The sequence below is a fragment of the Megachile rotundata genome, chromosome 16 (assembly GCF_050947335.1).
Source record: "Megachile rotundata isolate GNS110a chromosome 16, iyMegRotu1, whole genome shotgun sequence".
Taxonomy (NCBI): domain Eukaryota; kingdom Metazoa; phylum Arthropoda; class Insecta; order Hymenoptera; family Megachilidae; genus Megachile; species Megachile rotundata.
Window position 1 is genome coordinate 2,896,158 of NC_134998.1, and position 18,941 is coordinate 2,915,098.

General features: G+C 26.8%; 6 protein-coding genes across 28 annotated transcripts in view; 4 read left to right on the forward strand and 2 right to left on the reverse strand.

Moving 5' to 3' along the window:
* Window positions 1-2,012, forward strand: part of skd (mediator complex subunit skuld) — a 34,994-nt gene extending 32,982 nt beyond the window's left edge. For all 10 annotated transcript variants that reach the window (XR_013040904.1, XR_013040905.1, XR_013040906.1 and 7 more), the window contains one exon: window positions 1,794-2,012. The gene's annotated coding sequence lies outside the window, so the exon portion shown is untranslated. The remainder of the gene's footprint in view (window positions 1-1,793) is intronic.
* C1GalTA (Glycoprotein-N-acetylgalactosamine 3-beta-galactosyltransferase 1) lies at window positions 284-4,048 on the reverse strand. Of its 6 annotated transcripts, XM_076541180.1 has the most exons (9): window positions 3,844-4,048; window positions 3,201-3,231; window positions 2,920-3,123; window positions 2,337-2,535; window positions 2,049-2,204; window positions 1,782-1,957; window positions 1,507-1,714; window positions 1,289-1,427; window positions 284-853 (listed from the first exon to the last, which is right to left on the reverse strand). In XM_076541180.1, the coding sequence occupies exons 5-9, from the start codon at window positions 2,077-2,079 to the stop codon at window positions 307-309; spliced, it is 1,101 nt and encodes a 366-aa protein (XP_076397295.1). In that variant the 5' UTR covers window positions 2,080-2,204; window positions 2,337-2,535; window positions 2,920-3,123; window positions 3,201-3,231; window positions 3,844-4,048; the 3' UTR covers window positions 284-306. The 6 variants fall into 6 exon arrangements, with proteins under 6 accessions (XP_076397295.1, XP_076397297.1, XP_076397296.1 ...); XM_076541182.1 differs by lacking the exon at window positions 2,920-3,123 and having other exon boundaries at window positions 2,337-2,446; XM_076541181.1 differs by lacking the exon at window positions 2,920-3,123.
* A 257-nt stretch (window positions 4,049-4,305) lies between these two features.
* Window positions 4,306-6,140, forward strand: Trs20 (trafficking protein particle complex subunit 2). Of its 2 annotated transcripts, XM_012283638.2 has the most exons (4): window positions 4,554-4,878; window positions 5,038-5,137; window positions 5,573-5,806; window positions 5,884-6,140. In XM_012283638.2, the coding sequence occupies exons 2-4, from the start codon at window positions 5,048-5,050 to the stop codon at window positions 5,980-5,982; spliced, it is 423 nt and encodes a 140-aa protein (XP_012139028.1). In that variant the 5' UTR covers window positions 4,554-4,878; window positions 5,038-5,047; the 3' UTR covers window positions 5,983-6,140. The 2 variants fall into 2 exon arrangements, with proteins under 2 accessions (XP_012139029.1, XP_012139028.1); XM_012283639.2 differs by lacking the exons at window positions 4,554-4,878; window positions 5,038-5,137 and adding an exon at window positions 4,306-4,493.
* Window positions 6,141-6,519: 379 nt separating this feature from the next.
* Window positions 6,520-12,517, forward strand: LOC100877358 (beta-1,3-glucosyltransferase). Of its 7 annotated transcripts, none has more exons than XR_013040914.1 (12): window positions 6,526-6,638; window positions 6,871-7,084; window positions 7,153-7,262; window positions 7,331-7,513; window positions 7,590-7,720; window positions 7,812-7,992; window positions 8,074-8,209; window positions 8,284-8,431; window positions 8,515-8,791; window positions 8,910-9,066; window positions 11,978-12,041; window positions 12,258-12,517. XR_013040914.1 is itself a non-coding variant. In XM_076541174.1 (11 exons), exons 2-10 carry the CDS (start codon window positions 7,012-7,014, stop codon window positions 9,063-9,065), a joined length of 1,353 nt encoding a protein of 450 aa, XP_076397289.1. In that variant the 5' UTR covers window positions 6,524-6,638; window positions 6,871-7,011; the 3' UTR covers window position 9,066; window positions 11,978-12,118. The 7 variants fall into 7 exon arrangements, 5 of the variants coding, with proteins under 5 accessions (XP_076397290.1, XP_076397289.1, XP_076397287.1 ...); XR_013040915.1 differs by having other exon boundaries at window positions 12,312-12,517; XM_076541174.1 differs by lacking the exon at window positions 12,258-12,517 and having other exon boundaries at window positions 6,524-6,638; window positions 8,074-8,162; window positions 8,279-8,431; window positions 11,978-12,118.
* Window positions 9,130-12,374, reverse strand: LOC100879673 (Acyl-CoA oxidase 3). Its single transcript, XM_012283628.2, has 12 exons — window positions 12,240-12,374; window positions 12,011-12,157; window positions 11,803-11,925; window positions 11,579-11,737; window positions 11,310-11,457; window positions 10,936-11,226; window positions 10,698-10,861; window positions 10,381-10,624; window positions 10,072-10,305; window positions 9,832-9,986; window positions 9,474-9,767; window positions 9,130-9,407 (listed from the first exon to the last, which is right to left on the reverse strand). The coding sequence occupies exons 1-12, from the start codon at window positions 12,291-12,293 to the stop codon at window positions 9,315-9,317; spliced, it is 2,106 nt and encodes a 701-aa protein (XP_012139018.1). The 5' UTR covers window positions 12,294-12,374; the 3' UTR covers window positions 9,130-9,314.
* Window positions 12,518-14,279: 1,762 nt separating the features above from the next.
* On the forward strand, window positions 14,280-18,395 carry Ir68a (Ionotropic receptor 68a). 2 transcript variants are annotated; one of them, XM_076541165.1, is made up of 10 exons: window positions 14,280-15,069; window positions 15,623-15,803; window positions 15,864-16,012; window positions 16,228-16,536; window positions 16,626-16,728; window positions 16,785-16,938; window positions 17,026-17,071; window positions 17,141-17,479; window positions 17,612-17,993; window positions 18,069-18,395. In XM_076541165.1, exons 1-10 carry the CDS (start codon window positions 14,960-14,962, stop codon window positions 18,351-18,353), a joined length of 2,058 nt encoding a protein of 685 aa, XP_076397280.1. In that variant the 5' UTR covers window positions 14,280-14,959; the 3' UTR covers window positions 18,354-18,395. The 2 variants fall into 2 exon arrangements, with proteins under 2 accessions (XP_076397280.1, XP_012139079.2); XM_012283689.2 differs by having other exon boundaries at window positions 16,785-17,071.
* Window positions 18,396-18,941: the final 546 nt, after the last annotated feature.

Consider the following 18,941-nt stretch of genomic DNA (forward strand, 5'->3'; position numbering starts at 1 on the left):
CTTCGCAAATATGTAAAATTTGTATATAGTTTAAAACATCAAAGACTGAATAACTTACTATAATACTTATTAACTCAGATCAAACATAATTTAGTATGATATAATACGTTCACACATTTTACCATTTTTTTTTTCAGATCTGGAAGAATTTTAGTGTCAGAACTTTGATCAATTCTTTGAATTTGTTAAAGAAATTAAACATTTTAATACATTCCTTAATTTTAATAATTTTATAAGTTCCGACACTTGTAAATAATACATTTACCCATCAGAAGTTGTAGTATTTTGATTGAAATAGTATATAGACTAGTATTCAGTTAATACAGTAGTTGACTGATCCGCAGTAAGTTTTTCCACGCCATGCGTGATTCCGTATGGCCTTAAGTGATAAATTAAGTACTCCAAAACGTACATCATATTAGGTGACACGTAGTGAAAAGAAATCGCGCTATCGGAACAACAGTTGAGACCATCTTTGGTATCGTAATAAATGTACTTCCAGTACCAAAAATTTGTATCCATGTGATTAGGAATTAAATGGTGCTCCGGTACAAAAGGAAAAAATCGCCCACGACCGTGCGGATCTCGTGTGTCCATCGCTTTAACATTTATTTTCTCGAGACACTTTCCCATTTCCACATCTTCTGCACCTCCATTATCCGAACGACACTTAGTCCTGTCAGGCAAAGCTTCCTTCACGAATTTTCGCAAAGCTTCTTTGCTAAGTACATATCCTGCACCGCCACTCATATATCCCTGCTTTACAAACGGTTTAAACCTACAGCCAAAATATAGCGGCGAACTTGGATCGTAAGACGAAAGCATATATCGTAGATTTTCTACCACCACGTATCTAAAAATATTTTAGTGGATTAGCTAGTTTTAAATTGAAATAATTCGGTCTATAGATAAAAATATAGTTTTATTACAGACTAGTTATTGCTTAATGTATTTTGTCAATGTAAATAATGTTAATTAATAATCGAAATCAAAATGCTTATAGTTGCATAGAATATGTAACTGAAATTTCAAATCATTATGAAATGGATTGTTAGCGTGAATGTCATTTTTTAATCTAATTCATTTAGAAAATTATTTTGATAAAGGTTCTAATATAGATAATTGCAATATAAAATTGAATCTTCAAATGCCGTTGTTATTACATTAAATATTTAAAATTTTCAAAATAAACTGGTGGTAATAATATAAAATATTATGTATATTACTAAAAAGTTCGAATTTAACACTTATAAACTGCAGCAGAAAAGAAACATGAGAAATTACTAACGTATCATCATCAGCCTTCATAAACCAATCAGCTTCATCTTTGTACTTCTCATAAACATATTTAAATGCTTCTTTGGTTTTTGCCCATAAATTATCTCTTCCTTCTTTTACTGGCAAAGCAATTGCAGGTAAATTTGCATCTAGACAAAAGGAATTTAATATTATTTTGAATATTTATTTCTAATTTAGAACTTATATAATCAAAATATAATAATTCACCTTCTGCAGAGCTCATAAATAAGAGAATATTACAACGTTTTCCCCATGTTGCTTTCACGTGTTGTGCTTTAGTTTGATGATTTTTTGGACCTGTCATAATCCAACAAAGTACACGTACTCGTTTTGCAAGATCTTGTGCAACTTTATCTTCACCTTTATGGAAATCTTCATCTTCACCATGAAATTTTACTTCTGTTTCAGGTCCAACCTGTTATATTTATTGATAATATTATAAATGAAATAAGAAAACTATGAATTATGAATAATATATTTACCTCTGATTCCAGCTCTGAATAATGATGTGGGTCTCTTGAAAGTGGAAAATTACCAGAAAACCAGTTAAACATATATGGCACATCTTTTGTAGATGTTTTTAAAAGGCACGCTGAGAGAAATCCAAAAATTACACCAGTAATAAGACTTAATACCAGATGTTTACTATTTCTAACACCTATGTTAAAGGTAAAAATTGTTTAATAAAGATTGTTATTTCTGATTTTCCCAAATTTGTCTATCTGAAGTCACATTATAATATACTTTACCATTAATATTTGGAAGCCTTTGCCGAACCATGATACACAATACAAGTAAGTAACTTCACTTTCATAAAAAATCAAGCATTATAGTTGGATTAATTTCATTTCCATTAATCGCTACTAACAATCACACATTGTGTGATCTTTAATTATATGAAATTTCTGTAACAAAAATTTTAATTTAATTTAAGACTTTATTAAGGCATATTGGTTTTATCACCATTTATAAAGCACATGAAATAAAAGAAAGAAATAAACGTGTAATATACAAGTAAGTATATAATATTACTGTACCTATAAATGTACCAAAATAATTTTGTAGCAGTAAGTGCAAACTCAAGATTATCTTGGCCATTTTAGAAATATAGAATGTTTTAAATAAGTAAACATTTTTCCACGGCTATCTGTAATAATAATATAGATTGTAATCTATATTATTTTAACTGAATAATATACTTTACATTAATAATGTCAGTAACCTGAAATAGCACTTCTGAAAATAAAATATAATCATAAGTTAAAATAATTTCAGTATCATAAAATAATAGCACAATTTTTTTTAATATTAAAATTCCCATTTTATGTTAAAATGTTCTTAACTGAATTAGTATGTAATAACTCTTTTAGAAGAATTTAATTTTTTATAATAATTTAATGTAATAAAATAATGTTCTATTCAAATTTCTAGTCTTTTAGAAACACTTTTATAAATTATACTAATGGAACTAAATTTGTAACACATATCTCTTATACCATAATTTTTGAAACTATGATAAGTTATTCATGAATATAACGTTATCTTATAGATAATGAACAAAAGAAATTAGTACTATAATGCTAAACATAACAATAGCAGAAAAAAATGTTAGAAACACACCTCTTTTTTAATCACGTATATCATATAATGAAAATTAGTAGTAATTTAAAAACGATATTCCTGTCTTACTGTCACAATACTTAACTCATTTTGAAATACTTTTCAACTCTTTCATATTCACTAAAATAGAATGTACTTTGCAAACCTTTATGTATAGTAAAGGAATTCCAAGGAACACTGATTATAAATTCTGAAGTCTTAACACTGTAGGTTTAATTTAAAAAATCTTATCACTTGTTTAACCTAATTTTGCGTATTACATCACGTACGTATTTACTTACATCAGGAAATATGAAATATGTTTCCCACATGCTGTAACAGGAAAAAATCGTGATTACAACTAGTGATAACAAAAAATTTACGAAATTCGATTTCTACAAAGATCATATACCTAACATGGTGTTACTTCTTGAATAAATAGGTATGTTAAATCTTAAGGAAATGAGTATGTCTCAGCCAATTAATAAAAATTTGCATAAAAGTTCTGTAGTTTAATCTTTTTGTATTACTACAATACATATTAAATAAACAATCCCTTCCGCGGAATTTCATATATGAAATCAAATTTTTATTTTATATAAATATAAAACTAATGTATTGATAGTAAAGCGTATCGAAAATATACATTGAAATATTTGCAATAAAATTATTTGAAAGATATATTTCTAAAATCTTTTGATCGTTTCAAAATGTTTATAAATATCCCCTAACTATTTACTAAGGAATGTATTTTAAAATGTAAGGCGAGTTTAAATATTAAATTACCCAATTTTTAAGTATTAATATAATATTTTTTCATTAAATTATATACAAGCATAATAATAGTTGATCAATATTAAATTCAGAACATTTGAATTTTATTTTAGTCATAACTTTTACAGTGTTTTGTTTTTTGACATATGCGTATTTAATATTTTATCATACCTTAGACTGAGTAATTATTTATAATTGTAGTCGAACATTATTTTTTAAATAATTCTGTAGACAAGAATATCTGTTGCGTGTTTGTTTCATTAGTATCCAATTGTCTATTTGATTACAAGTGAAATATATTTAATCAACAAGTTTACTGGAGTAGGTATATAAATACAGTGCATGGGCTTGGGGACATAGGATAGTGCATATCCTTGAGAGCGGGGAGAAGCCATTGCAAGACCAGACGGCAATATAAATCGATGCCCAATTTTGATTGGCTGCAGTTTGCTACAAGTTAAAAATGTGAAATATTTATATTAATTTCTAAATTTGAAATTTTTTAATTCCTAAATTCGAAAATTCTTAACTTCTGGGTTCCTACATTAGAGAATATAACAGTTTTTAACTTGTAATTTCCACATCTTTAGATTTCTCAAATAGTCAGTGTGTGTAAAAGAATAATCATTTGTTTAGTATTATATAACTTAAAAATCTATACTAATCGGTAATGTCTAGTTTTTCATAATTGGCGGTATAAAACATGCGCAGAGAAGCAACGAATTAAATTTAGGCATCCGTTATTATACCGCGTCTGTCATATGCTCAATGGTTATAATCCAAATTTATACTTTATTCTTACATTCATAATACAATGGAAGGTAGTATAGTTAATTTGATAAAATAATAAAGTTATCAATTTTTGTTGGTTTCGCACATGTTACCTTTGATTGGTTTTGTATATTTTGTAACCAAAAGTAATACGCATGCGCTTTTACAACAATCGTGTATATATAGTGATCCTATATTTATTATATTCTTGCTCGTAATCACATTTTTCTGTATTCAAATATTTTTCTGTATATTGTGTATGACCAATAAGTGCAGAAAATAAGTCGTGGAGAGGGCAATAGACGTGCGGGGATCTCCTGAACTTAATTGAGTAATGTAAAGTGATCTCATTCTTTCGTGAAACGAGATAGAGCAACTGATGATTACTATTCACGAAATGTCAAAATAATGTTTATTTGAAATAATTGATTACTGGTATTAATTTTGCAATGTTTCAATTCTTAATATAATGAAATGAGTTTTTACAAATTTTATAAATAAATGCGAACATTTATGTGTACTAAAATTAATTAATAATAAATTGTAAACAATAATCAGTGAAGTTTAGTAATATTAATTTATATAAATTAATAGTTGAAATAAGATGACAGCTAATTATTACTTTGCAATTGTTGGTCACGCTGATAATCCTTTATTTGAAATTGAATTCAATAATTCGGGGAAAGATGCAAAGGTTAGTTGTTCCTTATAGGTTATGCTTGGAAAATATAAAGAAGATAATTTTTAATTATTTAAACAATAGTTAACTTACTTAGAAAGAAGTGTTTTTTGATCTTTCAAGATATTTTGTATTTTATTTAAAGATATAATAACATTAAATTTTCAAATATAAAAAATAGAAAGTTTTTATTGATTTTTGGGTACCAATCTTTCTAATAAAGAAAACATAGCTTCACTTAAAAAGAAAGGTATAGATCTTGGAGGTATATCCATTTAAACAAGATTTATATATATAATAACATGGTGATCTTTCAATAATGAATAATTTAGAAGACAATTGCCTAGACCACTTAAAATTAAATATTCTGGATATTAAAAAATTTGTCTTCAAATCAATCTGTCATTTGTAACTATCGAACATTAATTAAATATTTCCTCTTTAATATAGAAAGAAGATTATACGCATTTAAATCAATTTATTGCACATGCTGCATTAGATCTCGTGGATGAGCATACATGGAAAACAACAAATATGCACTTAAAAGTTGTAGATAAATTTAATCAATGGTTTGTGAGTGCATTTGTTACAGCAACTCACATTAGATTTGTTATGGTACATGACAGTAAAAATGAGGATGGTATCAAAAATTTTTTTAATGAAATGTATGAAATGTACATAAAGGTAAGAAACATACTAGAATGAGTCATGTTAAAATTAAATTATACACTAATATGTTTTCTTATTTATTTTTCTTTTAGTATTCAATGAACCCATTTTATAAATTAAACACACCTATTAAATCTATTGGTTTTGAAAAAAAGGCACAACTGTATGGCAGAAAGTACTTATCCTCCTGAATTCTTTAACTGCTAAGTTATGTTATATTAATATTATTCTTAAATACACTATGTAAGATATATTGATTTTATAAAATTTTGTTTCTCCTGTAAATATAGTATTAAAATATGTATATAAATATATGTTGTTATTAAAATTAATAAAACTGTTATAAAAATGTATGAATTAATTATTCATTTGTATTGAAATATTTCCATATTTATCAATGCAGACAAAATTTTCAGTCTTGAATACTAATATTTCTTTGAACAATGTTTATGATGATTTTGTTTTCACTAAATATATGTATATCACAATATGATAGAAGTATAAAATAAAGTAATACTTTAATTTACGCAAGCTTATTTGTTCTGAATCAAAGAATAATTTAATAAGAAAAAACATTATAAAACAAGTATTCCGGGTTAATGACCATGGCAGTCGACGCCCATAACACTAATCAACAACAATAACAAGTATTCAAAATAAAATTTACATATTGACTAATACAAGCACGTTCAAGTGCAAATCCAGCTGAGCGGAAATAGATGTCGCCACATTTTTGTTAGGTAGTAGTGTAGTAGTCGCGAAAGTATAAATTTTAAACTATTTTTAAGAATACAGTTTCCAAAATGTTTTCAACTTTTTAAATCAATTTCTTATACTGTTGCGTATGGTAGGAACCTGTTTCTCTTGGCCACTATTTTCCCCAAGGAAACTAAATTTACACTTGATAACATTATAACATTTGTTTAAATATTATTAACATTAAAATGATCATGAATCGTCATTATTAACGTAATTTACTATATTTTAAGCTTTTTTTATAAACATATTTTTATTTTGTTGGAACAAATAATTTTATCGTCTTATATTTCAAATTTGGTGATATTCTATGTATTTTATAGTTGAAGGTTTATATTTGATGTCTAATGGAGGCTATTCAAATAAAAAAGGATTTTCGAATTACAATAACTGAAGCTGTATACAGTCAGATAATTGGAAATTAACAGTTAAATCAACAGTTAACTGTCGAATTAAGAGCTATAATGTCTCTTATATATTTTATACATATTGTATTTTTAACATTATGTATAAATGGAATTAAGGCAAAAGTTTTAGGTACTTTGTATTATAGTGTAAGTATCATAATGATTATTGTTAAAAATGTAATTTATTTATTTTTACAGAACCGAGTGACATAGTTATTGTGATATTGAGCCAAACAGAAGGTTATCATATAGCGCATGCTGATATGTTGAAAAGAAATATTGTTGAGCAGTCTGATATTCTTGATAAAGTATGTATACTTTATAATTGTATGTATTATTTAAATATAAATTTTGTAATGTTTCATATATGCAACAGAATCCTCCTGAAATCATTTTGTCTCACGAGTTAAATATTAATGGATCTTGGACAATAATACCACTATTGGAACATTTGTCAAATTCATATACAACTTCAAAATGGTTCTTCTTTTGTCTCGAGAATACTGTAATTAGATTGAATAAATTGTTGGGTATTCTTTCTAAATTCAAAGAAAATAAAGTGAGTAATATCAATATTAAGACAAATAGTTTAATGAACAGTTTTTGAAGTTTTTTTTATGTATCTTTCATTGTAGAACTTGTGGATTGGTCATGCATTATATGATCATGAACCAACTATTATACATCATTTTGCAGATCATAATAAAAAGTTTAAATATCCACATATAGCTTCAGGTTTCGGTATAACCATTACTTTATTAACAAGGTATGAAGTACAAAAATATTTTGCTCTACAGTCAAATAGTTTATATACATAATCTGTGCATATAAAATAAATATATATTTTGCTTCTCCAGTTTAGTACAAAAAATCATTGAAGGTGGAGGACCAAAAGATGATTTTTCAATTGATGCATCATATGAATTTGCATCTTTTGTTTTGAAAGTTGATAAAGGAGTACGACTAACACATGTACCTGAAATATGTATTGTATCAAGCTCAGATTGTGCAACATATCCAAGATTTTTTCATCCATGTGTGAGTCGTCTATTTAATTACTTATAATATAATTTAATGCTTATATTATTTTAATTTATATTAATATTATTTGGAATAAAGAATTCGTCTATATCACCTGAAAGTGTGTATTTTGCTGTAAAAACTTGTGGAAAATACCATTCGGAGAGAATTCCTGTGATCAAAAAAACGTGGGCAAAGTATACTACAAATATTGGTTATTTTAGTGATGTAACTGGTATGATTAATTTTAATATACAATTGATCAAATGTAAAATACATTGTTAAGAAATATACTTCTTTTCAGTATAGATAAATATCTTTCTGATGCCTTCATTGTGTCAAATACTACACATGGACACTGTAAAAAGACTTATGATATTTTAATAGAAGCAGATAAAATATTAAAAAAAAATAATTTAAATTGGTTGGTACTGAGTGATGATGATACACTTTTTAGGTAAGTTACTTAATGTCTTTAACAAAGAAGATATACCTTCAATAATATATAGTACTAATATAATATTATTTATTTGATATTAGTGTAGCACGTTTATTACGATTGTTGACCTGCTTTAATCCAGATAGTCCTATTGCTATTGGAGAACGATATGGTTTTCGAATCTGGGATAATCTTTATGGGTATGAATACTTAACAGGTGGAGCTGGAATTGTTTTATCTGCACCTTTGGTGCATCAAATTACTCACTCTGGCAGATGTAGTTGCCCATCAGCTACAACACCAGATGATATGTACTTATTTGGTATATGTTTAGTACAAATTGGAGTGAAAACTGTTCATTCACCATTATTTCATCAAGTACGTTTACCATTAATAATATATCATAGTCATAATTCTAATTTTTGAATTTGTTTCTTACTTGTTGTGGAAGTAAAGTGCATGCAATTTCAAAATATGTGTAATATATTTATTACAGGCACGCCCCACGGATTATGCAACTGCATATCTTGCTTCGCAAGAACCTGTATCATTCCACAAATTTTGGATGATTAACCCACACATGGTTTACGATGAATGGTTTGTAGAAGCAGACAAATCATTAATCACAGTTGAGAAACATACAGAACTTTAATGTGAGTATGATTCGTCAACTACCTTACAGATAATGATTTAAATACTTAGAAATAAAGAAGAAATATCAAAAAACAATAATGTATTAACATTATTAAAATTTGTATAATTTGGTATAAATAATACAAGTAAAAATATTTGTTACGATTTTGTATAAATTTTTTAGTCAGTTTTGATTGTCTTAGTGTGTACTGTTTAATAGTAGAAAAATATTAAAAATATAATAACAACAGTTATATATATGTACACATCATAATTTAGATCTTATTATTTCTTTCCACCACGGTGGTCGTTCAAAGTTTTCCTTATCTTTAAAAATTTCTTCTTCAATATGTTTATATACCTATGCAAAAAAAACAAATGTATTATATTGTAGTTTCAAAAGAAATTTAAGCAAGTATCAATTTACCTGACCATCAGCCATTCCCAATGGTGAATTTAATATAAAATCTGGTGGTGCCAAGACATCAACTAGAGATACAGCATCTTTAACTAATTCTTTACATAAAACTATAATTCCTTTCCGTACTACTTTATCGATTTCACTTGTAGGCAATGCGTAACCACCAGCATAAATATCAGCTAATCGTTTTTCTAAAATAACTGCTCCATAAAGTGAACATAATTTCATTAATACATTTCGTTCCTTTGATTGCCATGCAGAATCTTGTACAGATTCTACAAAATACTTCATTACTGCATGCTACAATAAGATGAAAATAAATTAATATGAGTAATAGTTTTTGAAATTAGCAGTAAAATATTACCTGTCCATATAATAGAGATAAGGTTTGGGCAAAGAATACTTGTGTGTTATTCCTAATTTCAAAGTCATCACAACCTTTACTTTTTAAATCTTGTGTGCATTCATATGTTTTTTTTAAGTAATAACATGTTAACCATTTCAAAGAAAACAGTAAATCTGTAAAAAACAACTTTTAATACAACAATTTACATAAATTGAAGAATGATATAACAATTTTTAAACTGTGAAATTATTTGCATACTTTCTGGATTTAGTATATCATCAACTGTTGAATCAGAAAGTTTTTGCGCTAAAATATGATTTGCATCTTGCACAAAATTTGCTGTTCCTAATGGGGAATTGATGCGTTTTCCGTTTAGCACATTTGACCATTGATTCAATAACCAATTACTGGCTTGTTGAATTAATACATTATTTTCACCCTCAAATGTACATGTTGCATCATTTTCAGCTCTCAAGTCACCCAAACGTGATGCTAAAAAATGAAATTGATAACAGATAAAAATGAAGTATAAAGTTTTACATATACTTATTTAACAGATTATCGTACTTTTTAAATAACCATGTCCTCCACAGGACTCTCTACAATCCTGAATAATATCTCGACTAGTCCATGAACATAATGGCTTGGTTGCAGAAGACAATGCATGTATTTCCATACCTTCAATATCAATAGTATCTTGATATTGCCCAGACATAAGTTTGAAATGAAATTCAGACATTTTACTTATAAATGCAGCAGAAAATATTTTTATTGCGTATGTTGCTGCCAAGTTAGGAAATAATCGCCATTGCTATATGTTTATGTTAAATTTTAATTGTACAACAATTTTATTTTATAAGTTGTCATTCGATTCATTTAAATACCTGTGCTTGATATTCTATAACTGGCCATTCTTCAAATTCGGACGGTCCAAACTGTCTTCTTACAGCGCAATATCGTACAGCAATAACTATTGCAATGGACGCTAAAGTTGCACATATGGATGTAATTGTGACACGACCAGACGATAATGCACCTAGTGATGCACCTATAAAAATTTAATTATAAACATTGTCATTAAAATCAGTTTCCAAATAGTGGGAATTTTTTTTTAAATCTCACCAAATCTTTTGCTTTCATCTTTTACTGATATTATATATTTTCCATCCTCTGTAACATCTGCTGTTCGATTTAATAAACATGTCCGAGAAACATAATAATTATCAAACATCATAAGCCCATTGTCTACTCCATTCACTGCTATTTTTTTACCCATATCACCAATCTTAATACCTGGGAAAGGCATATGGGTTTTTGGATCTCGAATTGGTACAATAAAAGCATGAAGACCGTGATTGTGTTTATCTGGTGTAATCAGTTGTGCAAATACAATGGAATGTGTTGCAGTTTTTCCTAAAAACGTAGAATTTATTACCTTTTGTTAATTTAAAACTTTAACTTCGTACTAAAAAGCATGTTTCTGTCACATTACCTACCTAAACCACCAATCCAACATTTTGCGGCTTCAAAATCTGGAGTATGAAAAATAAATCCTTTCGATTTCATATCATATGTTGCTGTTGTCCTCATACCTTTTGCATTTGTTCCATGAGATATTTCTGTTAATGCAAAACTACATGAATACTAAAAAAAAAAATATGATTCATTGTTTGTTATTTGTATATGTTGTTACAAAATTGTTAACATAAAGTGATATAGAAAAATTTGATATTAAACATTAAGCACTAAAAAAATAATTGCTTACCAGTCCCTGTTGAATCTTTATAGCCATTTCATAATGATGTTTTGTACCTAAAGCAAATAGTGCACTTGGTACCATACCATCCATTACACCCATTTTTATTGGTATATCAGCATCATAATAAAATAATATATTAAACCATTCTCTATGAATTATTGGATTCTGTAAAAGATTTACATTTTAAACTTCATAAATAAAAGTTGATTTGTTATTTTTATAATATTTACCATAATTTCATTATCCCTTATGACTCTAATTCGAGCATTGCAAAGTCTACGTTCATCATCTAATGTATGACAAGCTTGTCTTTTAAATACTGATGATTTTTTTATGAAATCCCATATATTATTCTGAAATTATAATTAAAAAAGTGTCTATATTATTTGTATTTGATTTTAAAAGGAATTTGGATCAAAGCTGCTTTCTTTTAAATACCTGAAATTCTACAAAGTCTTCTCCTTCTAAGGTGAGTTTTAGTAACTTCCAATCAAACGTTGCACATTTCCTATAAGAATCTAGTGGACCACTTGGCCAATCCACAATTTTATCCCTCATTGTCGTTAAACTCTTAGATTGGTATACCTATGCATTCAAACAATTAAATAAATGATTTAATGAAATAATACTGTGCACAAAACATTGAATGCATTTAATTGATGAGTACTTTTGTCAATTGCTTTAGATATGACGTTATTACTGGTTTATTATTTATCATCATTTTTTAATCTTGTATCAGTAGTGGGATTCCGATAATATGCGTCAGCTTTTATGATAGATAAGACTTATGGTCACAAAAAATGGCAAAAACTTGTTATCAGCAGCTATTCATTCGAAAGAACGATATACACTGTGCACCTCGACCTTTACAAACTTATTACAATACTTCCTCCACTCATATATGTATTATGTATTGATAATAAAAGACGGATACGATGAATTTAATTTACTATCGTTTATTATTCCGGGAAGGTTACTTATCCGTATATTGTATACCTTTCTTTTTCTTTTAATTATTAGGTAAAATAGATACAAGTAAAAAATGATATTTCAATTAAAAGAAACCGTTTTGTGCAATTATTTGTGCATAATTTTGATAAAGGATAGAATAAAGTTGTTGCATGATATATTAATAGAACACTTTATTTGATTAATAATTATATATTAATATGATTACATCAAAATGTACTGTATATTTAATAAATATTGATAGAATTAACGTATTAAAGTTGAATGTGTTAAAAAATGATAGTTATTATAACACATTTGTAATTTTTGTAACAATTGTAATAAAAATGTAAAATTAATTCAGTACTATCCAATATAATACAGTAAATTAATATATTATTACAATTAAAGATTTAAACTAGGTATATGATTAATTAGGTATATAAAATAAAATTCCTTTTACATAACATTAAATGAAAAAATATTTACATTTTATTAATAATAACGTTTACAATATTGACTGCTTTGAATCTATTCTCATACATAGATTACAATGATGGTAACGCACAAAAATTGAATTATCAAATATAAAAAATTATTTTATTATTTATAAAAAGGCAATAGAATTTTGTTGTAGTAAGGTAATAATTTAGTGTTGCTAACAAATACAAAAACTCGCAAATTTGGTGAAAAAAATGAAGTATGCATATTCGCAGATAATAGACGTAAAAAGTTTTCAAGGTCGTTTCGTAAGTACTAATTATCAACACTGATTATATTCCCCGGAACTGTATAATACAAAGTATGACTTGAACCGCTCCTTAATTACAACCAGTGATGGATTTAGGAAACGAGGATTATCTTTAATTACGAAATTTAAAAAATATTAATTTATATAAAAAATCCAAAATAATAATGATTTTGAAAATTTTTTGGAAGAGATTTTTCATTATGTTGAAATGGAGGGCAATCATTATTAAATCTTCGATAGATTTGTCAAAAAAATATTAATTTCAGATTTCACTCGTTAATCATTAATAATTGTTAAAAAAATTGAACAAATCTTTGATTATATTTTATTTTCAAAGTTTACATAATTTCTTTACTAAAATATATAAATTTCATAATTTATCTGTAACAGGTGTTAATTATCAGTGATATTTTACAACGATCGAAACAATCCAAACAAAACACTTGTTATTAATCTTAATTAATGATAAGGTAACAGGATTACCGCTATCGATAATGATTGTTCGTAATTATAGATAATTTATACCGTCAACACTCACTAGTCGCAACTAAGAACATTTTTCCACCATCAGTAATTTGTTATTAATAATTAACAAATTTTAGTTAATTACACTAATCAAATGTACTTACACGAAGATATTACTAATTATACGCAATATTAAAACAATCACTAATTGCGAATTGTATTTTATATACCTTGTAAATTAACTATTCCTGTTTTCGTTTGCTGATTAAATTATGTGAATTAATTTTGAAGTATCATAATATGTTTACTAATAATATTAATAAAAAAATAAAATAAAAATTTCTTTTATAAATAAAAACGGTACGTTTCAAAAGTTATTTAAAAATCTTTTAATTTATTTATCCACTTAACTTTCTAGATTTGATGGAGAAGAATATATGGAAATTTGTTTGAATGAAATATATTATTGTCATAATAATATATGTATGTACTTATAAAATACATAATAATTTTTACTATATATTCATAATATTTACGTAAAATTAGTATCTAGATATTAATGACTATACTATACAGTTAGCTACTTTTTACGATTATACGATTCTCTCGTTTGAAATTGAGTTTGATTATATTTGAAATTTAAACATGAATAAACTTAACCTAACTGCTACACAATTTTATCGTCTAAATCCGATTATTGTTGCTTGCAACCCAGTCAAAAGGTATCGAAAATTTAAATAAAAATGAATACGCATGTTTGAGAGGTAAAAGTACAAATGATATCTTCATGATGTTATTAACATATCATTAAATACAGATAACATACTGACAATATATCCACAGTAGTATATACTTTTAAGTATGACACGTTATATTGCGTTAGCTGTATACATATTTACACGTGATATAGCCACGTGTATACAGCGTTACATTGCATGGCTTCGAGAGATCGCATTCGTGTTCTTTTCTACTTTAAATATTAAATGTATGGTATGTTTTCAAGCCACTTAAAAATCATTTGACAATTCAAAGTAAAAATAAACTGAACTTAACATGACCTTCCACTTAAAAATTGGCATGAATGACACCGGTACTTCGCATTTCCATTACCGACTGCATTACCTATCTAATTTCTTTTCCCGGTAAATGAGTTTGATAAATATTTTATGGCTTCGTACAATCGAAGGGAGAACAAATTAAGAAGGTAGACGGATCAATATGCAATGTATGCGATGCATCAATTTGAAGAAGCATTTAAATTTTACGTTAGTCGAGCGAAAGCTACGATGCTTGTTATCCTATTTCTTCAGATTACTCTTGTACTTAGTAAAAGGTATCGATAACGGTATATTTAACAGGTTATCTTTAAAGGACTTTGTATTAGTTAAAAATGTTTGGAAAGTAAATAATCAAGTTATATAATGTCTTCTATTAACTTTAATACTGATTGCTATAATTGTAGTTACTCAAAATATGATATGAAATGTCGCAGCATTAAAATTTAATTTTGCGGAAGTACGAACTCGCCGTAGAGCTTACGGGCACTGTTGCACATATACGAATATTTCAAATTTTTAAACTAAAAAATTTAGAAATGCCGAAATTTCACGTATTTAAATTTATAAATTTATAAAATTGGATATTTAGAGACATAAAAATATAAAAATTTCAACATTTCAAGTTTGGAAATTAAAAAATTGAATAATTTGGAATTTAAGAAATTTAAAAATATAGTAATGTCAAATTGACAAATATTAAATATTAAAATAGTTGTGATCCCTATTATTTATACGAAATGTTTGTGATTTACACTTATTTTCAAATTTGCAATTTCAAGATATAATTTTATTATTCGATTAAAGAAAATTAATTGCAAAATTATATAGTGCACTTTATAGAGAACATCAATGCGTGAACAGCGTCCAAAATTTAAAATCGGTCGTCGAACTAATCGTAGAAGAAATGATTGAACGATCGAATTGCATTGTTTTTGTTACTGATTCCGTTTACAAAACACTTGTGGATATTAAATATATTAAGGGATCATCAACTGTATCAAAATACGAGGTGAGCAGAAATGTAGAAATTTTGTGTGAATTGCTTATACGTACGTATGGATTATTGTAGATTATATTGCGGGATAATGAACAATTTTTTCGACCGAGAAAACGAATTCAAAATATTCTGGTTGACAGTAAAGCGGTCGGCTGTAATGCGTATGTTATACTGATTGCTAACGGATATTTGACATCAGAATTTTTGCAATACACAGAAAGGTGAATCACAGAAGATAAATATGATTTGCAATATTTGATAAAAAATGTCAATTTCTTAATCAATTTTTAAACACAGTATACTAAAACAAATTTAAGGATGTTTCTTTATTCCATTCATAATTTTTAATACAGTCTTATATTTCACTTATCTATTTTAATATGAACTTATCTAATCACATCATTTTATTACTGCTACTTCTTATTTTTACTTTCAGAAAACGTTTAATTAACACTCATGGACTATTTTTGCTTTTACATGATTATACTCTATTGCAACCTGATTTACATTACCTTTGGAACAGGATAATTAATGTAGTTTTTATACATCAGTACAATGCATATAAGCATCGTTCCGGTGAAAAAACCTTCAAGGAAAAAATTGATTTGGATACCATCTACTTTCCTACTAATAAAAAAACATTGACTAAAACCAAATATATAGATACTTGGTATAAGGGAAAATTGCGTTATGGTAATAATCATTTCATAGAGAAAACCAACAACTTACAAAAAAAACACTTACGGTTTGTATATAAAATTTATAATATAACTGTAATTCAGAAGGATAATGATATTTAAACATACATTAATCATATGTCTATTTGCATTTCAGAATTGCTGTGTTTGAACATATTCCAGCCGTAACAGAGAAATCAAGAGCTTATTATAACAAACAACCAAATAATAGTTTAGAAGCTTTAGGGATTGAATTTGAAGTATGTATCATGTATATAATGTATTGTATATTTACATTAATGATGATACTTTGTAGTTAATACAGATTATATCGAAAGCAATGAACTTCAATCCAAAATATTATATGCCATACAACATTCTTTCTGAAAAATGGGGTAACGAAGGAGACAACCAAACTTATACAGGTCTTGTAAATGAAGCTGTGCAAGGAAAGGCTGCATTTTATTTGGGTGATTTACACTATACATTGCATCACTTGAATTATTTTGATTTCACTATTCCATATAATACAGAATGCCTCACTTTTTTAACACCAGAATCTTTGACTGAAAATTCATGGAAGCTTTTAATACTTCCGTTTAAGTAAGTACAAGTGAAAGAAGGAAAGTACCATATATCAATTTTAAAAATTCTGTATATTTTGGTTCGCAGATTATATACATGGATTGCACTTCTCCTCACTTTAATTTTAGGGGGTGTTACATTTTACTTTTTATCACTGTCCTATCAGAAATATATAAGCTCATATAAAAGTCAAATGAATATTGAAAATATATCTATGAAAGAAGAAGTAAAAGGGTTATACTTATTCACTGAAATAGGAAATAGTATATTATATACTTATAGCATGTTATTTCAAGTTTCATTACCGAATTTGCCAAGGTCTTGGGTTGTACGAGTACTAATTGGATGGTGGTGGATTTATAGTATTCTAGTTGCGGTTGCATATAGAGCTAGTATGACTGCAGCTCTTGCAAATCCTGTTTCCAGGTAAATATGAATACTTCCATCAAATTTTACATACAGGCTGGTACAATTATTAATTTATTTTTTTTACAGTTTTTTAATTGACTGATTTACTTACATTAGATTTTGAAACACTATTTTATTTTACTATTTTAGAGTTACCATCGATACATTAACACAATTGGCTGAAAGTTCTATAGAAGTTGGAGGATGGAATGAAGAGGGCAAAGACTTCTTTTTAATGTCATCAGATCTTAGTAGTCAAGAGATTGGTAATAAGTTTCAATTAATTAATCATGAAGAGACTGCTATTGAGAAAGTAGCAAATGGATCTTTCTGTTACTATGAAAATTCTTATTTGCTTCGATATGCTCGTGTGAAAAGGCAGATACTTGAAAAAGAACAAAAGAAAAATCAAACTGCTAAGAATGTACCATTAAAACATAATTTGCACATAATGGAAGAATGTGTTATAAATGTACCAATTGCTCTGGGCATGGAAAAAAATTCACCACTAAAACCACATGTTGATATTTTGGTATTAATAAATTAATATATAATTATCTCAACACATTAATTATAAAATTTAACAATGCTTTGTATATATTCTCAGGTAAGACGTATAATAGAAGTTGGATTAGTTCAGAAATGGTTAAGTGATGTTATGGAATGGTCGAAAATTATGGAAATACGTCAAGAAACAGAATCTGAAAAGGCACTGGTGAATCTCTATAAATTACAAGGTGCATTTATTGCTATTGTAATTGGTTATTTATTAGCTTTTATTATCTTAATAGGAGAAATTTTATACTGGAAACATATTGTGATAAAGGATCCAAAATTTGATAAATATCATTTAGATATTTTTTATAACAATTCTGGTAATATGAAATTATAAATTAATAGTTTAATTTATAAATAAACTTCTTAAATATACAAAACAATTTTTGAAAAGCATATTTAAACATTACAAATTTATGTAAATTTATGCAATATAATTTAATTGAAATCTTTTGTGAATATTTCTAAAATAAAGGTCAATCAGTGGTTATATGTATAAAAAAAATTACTCAAAGTATCTTTCTTCCACAACTTGGAAAAAATACATGAATAAAATATAAGGATGCTTTTCATCAGCAACTTCACCAGCTATTAAAATATTAACTTAATATTACAAAGTATTCAAGAATTTGTATCCTTCATTTTTCATTTGACAATTAATTTAACTGGAATTCTTAACAAAATATGGCATAGCATTTAACATAAATTAAATATAACTTATGTACCACTTAAGATTCCATTACTTTTAAATAATATGTCTTTGCATCTAAGGTTTTTTGTCTTTAGTCAAGGAAACAATATTATCTATATATGTTTTTTCACTGGTTCACAAAAACTCATTTATACAAGTTTCTATAGCTTCACTAATTTTGAAAATACAAAAATAAAATATATGGAGTTTATGCAAAACTGAATAAAAAATCTA

What these genes read in the sequence shown, in the direction of transcription:
- C1GalTA (XM_076541184.1), bottom strand. Translation starts at nt 2,079, where the DNA reads ATGGTTCGGCAAAGGCTTCCAAATATTAATG. An exon ending in AAGGCTTCCAAATATTAATG is followed by an intron (nt 1,958 to 2,048) that starts GTAAAGTATATT and finishes CCTTTAACATAG; the next exon opens with GTGTTAGAAATAGTAAACAT. An exon ending in ATTCAGAGCTGGAATCAGAG is followed by an intron (nt 1,715 to 1,781) that starts GTAAATATATTA and finishes TAAATATAACAG; the next exon opens with GTTGGACCTGAAACAGAAGT.
- Trs20 (XM_012283638.2), top strand. Translation starts at nt 5,048, where the DNA reads ATGACAGCTAATTATTACTTTGCAATTGTTGGTCACGCTGATAATCCT. An exon ending in ATTCGGGGAAAGATGCAAAG is followed by an intron (nt 5,138 to 5,572) that starts GTTAGTTGTTCC and finishes TCTTTAATATAG; the next exon opens with AAAGAAGATTATACGCATTT. An exon ending in TGTATGAAATGTACATAAAG is followed by an intron (nt 5,807 to 5,883) that starts GTAAGAAACATA and finishes TTTTTCTTTTAG; the next exon opens with TATTCAATGAACCCATTTTA.
- LOC100877358 (XM_076541172.1), top strand. Translation starts at nt 7,012, where the DNA reads ATGTCTCTTATATATTTTATACATATTGTATTTTTAACATTATGTATA. An exon ending in AGTCTGATATTCTTGATAAA is followed by an intron (nt 7,263 to 7,330) that starts GTATGTATACTT and finishes TATATGCAACAG; the next exon opens with AATCCTCCTGAAATCATTTT. An exon ending in TTATTTTAGTGATGTAACTG is followed by an intron (nt 8,210 to 8,283) that starts GTATGATTAATT and finishes TTTTCAGTATAG; the next exon opens with ATAAATATCTTTCTGATGCC.
- LOC100879673 (XM_012283628.2), bottom strand. Translation starts at nt 12,293, where the DNA reads ATGATGATAAATAATAAACCAGTAATAACGTCATATCTAAAGCAATTG. An exon ending in AGATGAAAGCAAAAGATTTG is followed by an intron (nt 10,862 to 10,935) that starts GTGAGATTTAAA and finishes AAATTTTTATAG; the next exon opens with GTGCATCACTAGGTGCATTA. An exon ending in AGGACATGGTTATTTAAAAA is followed by an intron (nt 10,306 to 10,380) that starts GTACGATAATCT and finishes TTCATTTTTTAG; the next exon opens with CATCACGTTTGGGTGACTTG.
- Ir68a (XM_012283689.2), top strand. Translation starts at nt 14,960, where the DNA reads ATGTATGCGATGCATCAATTTGAAGAAGCATTTAAATTTTACGTTAGT. An exon ending in CAACTGTATCAAAATACGAG is followed by an intron (nt 15,804 to 15,863) that starts GTGAGCAGAAAT and finishes GGATTATTGTAG; the next exon opens with ATTATATTGCGGGATAATGA. An exon ending in TTTTTGCAATACACAGAAAG is followed by an intron (nt 16,013 to 16,227) that starts GTGAATCACAGA and finishes TTTTACTTTCAG; the next exon opens with AAAACGTTTAATTAACACTC.